The sequence below is a fragment of the Sinohyriopsis cumingii genome, chromosome 8 (assembly GCF_028554795.1).
Source record: "Sinohyriopsis cumingii isolate HCF-2022 chromosome 8, ASM2855479v2, whole genome shotgun sequence".
Classification (NCBI taxonomy): Eukaryota; Metazoa; Mollusca; class Bivalvia; order Unionida; family Unionidae; genus Sinohyriopsis; species Sinohyriopsis cumingii.
This window is the reverse complement of record NC_142968.1, coordinates 58,786,568-58,792,312: the sequence shown is the minus strand read 5'-3', so window position 1 is coordinate 58,792,312 and position 5,745 is coordinate 58,786,568. Positions and strand designations below refer to the sequence as shown.

Here is a 5,745-nt window from a genome sequence, read left to right as displayed (position 1 = left end):
CCTTCAGACAAGGGAAGGACAGCATTTTCTTCAACCCACCCGATCCCCAACACACTCAGACAGGATGAACTGATAACAAATAAAATATAACATCACTTTATATTTAAGCAAAGAGCGAGCGGATGCAGTAAAAATGATTGTTAAAAAATTCCGACAACAAGAACTGGTAGGTTACAAGTATTCGCTAATCAAAGATATTTTCCATATGGTTTCTACAACTTGTCATGGACTGAAATTTAGTTTTAAGTTTTAACCGTTTCTATGCCAATGGCGGATCCAGAAATATTGTGGGAGTAGGGAATTGAGCTGACGGTTTATTGGAAAAGAACCATCTCTTTCTTAATCGTTTCAGGCTATAATTATAATTACCTACCTGTAAAGAAAACTTACGGTAGGAAAAGTTCCAGTTGTTTCGCACTCGTGTGTGCGTGTGTGCGTGTGTGTGTGTGTGTGTGTGTGTGTGTAAGCCTACTAGATAAATCACTAGTATGCGATAATCATTCAGTCATTATGGCATCATTCACCCTTATACAAACTAGAAAGGTTTCAGGGCATAACTCTGGAACAAATATCATACTAAAAACTAGTTAATTACAAAATTTAAGGTGTATCACTTTCAAAGCCACACATTCACGTCTGAAAGCAGGGACTGCAAATTAACTAATAGGTAAACTGACAATCATTACAATCTTAAATTTAAAAATGCATGGCTCTGCACTGCATCAATCTGGATCCAAAATTGTTATCGTTATATGCATTGTTGTACGGACGAGTCTTATTTAGTTACCTATTGTAGTAGTGATTAATAGTGTAACAGTTTACGCTTGTATTACGTAACGCTCTTACTTGAAGTGGATTGACAAAGACTGACGTATTTTATTTTCCCAATCTGGTTTTCGCATGTCCGGCATTCCTGGAAATGGGCACCATAAACAGCAGGAAGTTTCGCCATCTTTCCTGGAATAAACGAATTGACCGAGCTATATAGATGAAAGGACCACAATAGATAGCATTATGCATCCTGAAGTTTGTTGCAGATGGTGTAAGTATCCGTTACCGGTTCAAGATAGGTTCATGCATGCACATAAGATTACATTTTAATGAACAAATGTTTTCTCACGCAAGATAGAGGAATACAAATTCATGTTCTTTATTTTTAGTTAGATTATTTGCTTTTAATTCGTACTGAGTTTGACTTCACAGCAAGACTTGAAAGCTATTTCGTGCCAAGGCAACTGGAGCAAGGTTTCTAAAACAGCGATATACAATGTTCACTGACCCGGGCTGATTTGATGGTAAGTTCTCGAACTAATCTACTTCTGGTGGCGAATCCAACCCGCTTACCACTGACTCGGTTTGGCTCTTCGTTCATTTTGTTTGGAAGAGGTATATAATTAAGATAATCGTTCGTTAAAATTAATTAGATGTAATAAATGTTGATCTGACCGTGATTCCCGATCTTTTGAGCATTTGCGTATTATCATTTAAATTTTGCTTGTTTTCCAAACATGCTTTGACATTTATATATTTCATTTGTAGGTGTAGACATGTTCAAAATGAACCCCAGGACGTGTTTGATTCTCTTTGTTCTGACTGCTGCATTGCTGAATGATTCTGAAGCCTTCCGATTCCGTCGTTTTAAGAGCCGCGTGGTCAATGCAGTAAGGAGAGTAGGTCATGAGGTTCGGAGAGTCGTTGAACCAGTGATATGTCCACTTACCTGTTCGAAGGTGTGCCCTGGTGTAGGTTCAGCTGTAGGTCTACACCCTGCTGTCACCGGAATTGGGTGTCATGCTGTATGTAGGAGGATTTGTAAGAGAAGTGTAAGAAAAAAGTTCTTATATGTAGAAATTAAGTTATCAATATAAATGTCTTCGATAAATGACAAAATATATGTAACAGCTCTCTAACGACCAGTTCTAATAGTGAATAAAATATATATGAAATGCACGTTCTCTTCCCCTTCTATGCAATTTTGTACATTTTAGTTTTTAATTTCTTAGTTTGCACAAAAATATTCTAAATTATATTGATAATTTTCAATTATTGTGCACTTTCTGTACTCTCTAACTCTTATATTTTCTCATTAGAATTAACAATGCAAGCGACGGATATACAAATAACGTTTGCTAGAAAGGATACCTTTCTCTTTAATCGTATTGTACAGCATGGATATTCTTTCAAAACAACAAGTCAAGCCCATTATCTAAAACCTGAAATGTGCTGTGAAGACATATACAGCCATGCAATTCATTTCGATCAAAGATTATAATTATATCCGTTAAATAAATCATATTGATAACATATTAATGAAAGGTAAAGTAAGTGCAAAAATGAGCCTTACTCTGTTTCTTAACTGTTACTGTATGAGAAACGACAGAATTGTTTGATTCGTTAAGGATTCTACTTTTTAAAAATCTCTTTTAAACTTTAAATTAAAAACCAGTTTATGTCTTGAAACATACTGAATTAATAAAATTCATGAATTATGTTAGCAATAAGGCATCTGCGATATACAGTCTCTCGATTTGTTTATATATATCAATTTAGATTCCCGATCTTGTGACTTCAGACGTCCGGTACCAAGTTGTACCAATGTCGCCTGATTTCAGTCATTACGACCTGAACGGCGACAAGTTGCTATCTCCAGAAGAGTTCGCATCAGCTGAGAAACTGCCGTTGGAGGAGGTGTACGATCTATTCCAGTCTGCTGATGTTGATGGTAAGTTGGTATATTGTATTCCCTACCTAAATAACATTTAAGATTTACAGTTTCAAGTACTAATTTGAATAACACAATGTTCAAAACAATACCTAGATGGAAGCCACTTATAGTTAGAACATAGCTTGTTTGTTTTCAATACGTAATATTTTTCAAATGAAGAACAGAGTATATAAAATGACATAATCCCCAGTTTACGTTCTATATCTGTAACTAGTGATTTACCACCATGGATCTTGTAAGCTTAAATGTGGCTCGGTTAGCAATAATCAAATCATTTATTGTTAATTATCCTTCAAAATGAAAATGCATCAAGTTTATGTCCTAGTTAGTTTCCTTCGTAAATATTGTGATATCAAATTATTTTGGTTTTTAATTCCACAATTTTTTTATTTAGGTGATCAGATGTTGGATGTAGATGAATTCGAGACAGCACCATTCATTTTTACCAGTAAGTTTTTATTTGAATGCAAATAAGACACGCAACTGTTAAAACAGGAAAAAAGATAGAAAACACAAAAGATCAACAAAAATCAGCAACAAGTAGAACGGCTGGTTTCGAGATACAAGTTTGTATGATTTTCTTGCTTAGTTGTAAAGCCTTCCTTTGACTACAAGATATACTTGACTGATGGTAGAAAGAACAATTATATTTACATGTGACAATTCTTAATTAGGAAAGGAAGCACAATTTATGTACCGGTTATTATAAAATAGCGTGTTCTGGAGGAAGCAATGGGAATTAAAATTATACCATGCCAATGTCTGATTGGACACAACTATGTCATTTATAAAGTAATCAACCTCTTGACAATGATTTCTTGCATTCAGGGATCAAAATAAATTGTTGGATTTAGTTATCAAAACTTAAACACGAATCTTTGACCGAGCCTATGCGTGTACGAAAATGGCAGCTACAAATTATGTTATACTGAACACCCCGTATAATTTACTTATCATTTAATAGTCTGTCTCTTTTTATAGAACGTTTAGAAAATAATGTTTTTATCATTTAAACGTATGCCCTCTTAAATCGGAATAAATCAACTATACCTCAGCACCTAAAAATAATTGTTTTACCAGGGGAAAATGACCACACGTAATTTAGAAAATCCAGGAGCATGTTTTTAATGATGGGTGTTATCAAATAATAGCGCCAATTGCAAGTATTCGTATGCAGTCTTTGAAATCCTATTTGAAAAGTCTTACCAAATAAGAAATTATGAATGAACAAGTATTGCAAAGTATGTTGCGTGATTTTCAACCAAACTGCCTTTAGAGGGATGGTCAGTAGGAATCAGATTTGCGTGTTCTGATGTACCATTTTATGTTTCATTTCCTCCATCTTCCCTTCAATTAACTTATCGTTACAGGTGATGGTGCTGATGGTGTAAATGCCATGATTGGGACGAGCACGAGCCCCAAGTCGGTGAATGAGGAAACAACACAACAGTGATGTGGAAATTCTGGAATAATATACGTCTCCATATTTAGATTGTGTTTATGTTTATGTTGTTAGTTTTGGACTGATATGTCGAATAAAACTGTAGTATGTGCTAATACTACTGCTATTTCATAAAAGTGTGGAAAACGTGAGACTGCCAGCACCTTGTCTGAGGAAAGTCGGAGACCTATATTTTCTTATATATTTTCATTTTCTTATATAACGCAAATATTTATAGAGTATATGGGCGAACTAAAGAACGAAAGGTGATACTTTCTAAAATGTTTTGAGAATGTATTTGGTGCATAGTTTCAATGATATAATACTATTTTTTGATTCCACATCAAAATTTAATAACTAATATTATAATTAGGGCCATTTTTTCAGTGGATGAAAATAAATCTTTAAACTTGTCTGGGCAGGATTGTGGTTTTTCTTTTTTTACACTATATTAATGCTATCTTGCGCTCTGAAGTTCACGGTGTCTGTACTCAATTTAAAACGCACGTCATATAGTATGATTAAGGACAGGAATGCTATTTCTATCATTTTGTCATGCATTGTGTCCTAATGTACAAGGACGGTACACATTTTGTCTCCGTAATTTTTTTCAATGTACTGTTCAACTGGAATCTAATCAAATATAAGTCGTTACATGGCGGATGAGTTATTTGAAATAAATACATTTAGATCATAATTGATCCAATGGTATTCAATTTGTATATATTCATTGAGATTGTAAGGTAATAAATAGTCTAACGGACTTCACTATTGTACATTTTAAAGTATGTATGGCACACTTTTCTTGAGTTGAAATTTCAGGGGATTCTTTTGCTGCCAGACAAAACCGTCTCACTAAGGGCTGTTGATTTATTGATTAGTTTACCTTTCGGCCACTGTCCACAAAAGTTATATTGGTAGCATTATAACAGCGGTCCCTTCAAAAAAAAGTTACACCACATCCTCCCCTCTCTCTGGTCTTACCTGTAAATATGCTTGGGAGTTGTTATATACGTGTACAGAATCTATCTGCGTATTTTCTCTTTACACGAGAAATAAAGGAACTTGTAAGACGCCAATGGAGGATATATAGTTAACAGGTAATTTCGACTGAAGTGCGATGTGTTTAAAAGAATGCAGATTATTGTCCATGAAGAGATGTTCTCCATGGATGCCAAAAATAATATCATTCACGTGTTTACAAACTCTTTTGAAATTGTTTTTGTACTTGTTTTGGCGATCTTTTCCATGTTTTGACACTGACATAAGCATGTCAGTGCCAATGCTTGTTCAGGATGAATGCTGTCAGCTTGTTGATCAGGTTCTTGATTATACGCAAACTTAAAATATATTCAGTTCTTAAAACAAAAGTTATTTTTTCTTTAATAAATCTCACAGGTGATAAATGGTTATATAATCTCAAGTATCCCTCTGGAGAGAAGAATGACCATGCGTAAGTTACACAGGTACAATCTGCTATGTTCAACCGGTATCACATGGTTTTGAACCTGATTCGTATTAGATCTTCTGTAATCCTATTCCCCAACTTCACAATATTGCATATTGCGACATTCTATTC

The 5,745-nt window shown here is 34.6% G+C and overlaps 1 protein-coding gene across 2 annotated transcripts; it reads left to right on the top strand.

Annotated features, from left to right (window-relative positions):
* The first annotated feature begins 886 nt into the window (after positions 1 to 886).
* On the top strand, positions 887 to 4,929 carry LOC149793617 (uncharacterized). 2 transcript variants are annotated; one of them, XM_089967583.1, is made up of 5 exons: positions 887 to 1,042; positions 1,540 to 1,823; positions 2,551 to 2,722; positions 3,120 to 3,173; positions 4,096 to 4,929. In XM_089967583.1, exons 1-5 carry the CDS (start codon positions 1,015 to 1,017, stop codon positions 4,176 to 4,178), a joined length of 621 nt encoding a protein of 206 aa, XP_089823709.1. In that variant the 5' UTR covers positions 887 to 1,014; the 3' UTR covers positions 4,179 to 4,929. The 2 variants fall into 2 exon arrangements, with proteins under 2 accessions (XP_089823709.1, XP_089823710.1); XM_089967584.1 differs by lacking the exon at positions 887 to 1,042 and adding an exon at positions 1,083 to 1,295.
* Positions 4,930 to 5,745: the final 816 nt, after the last annotated feature.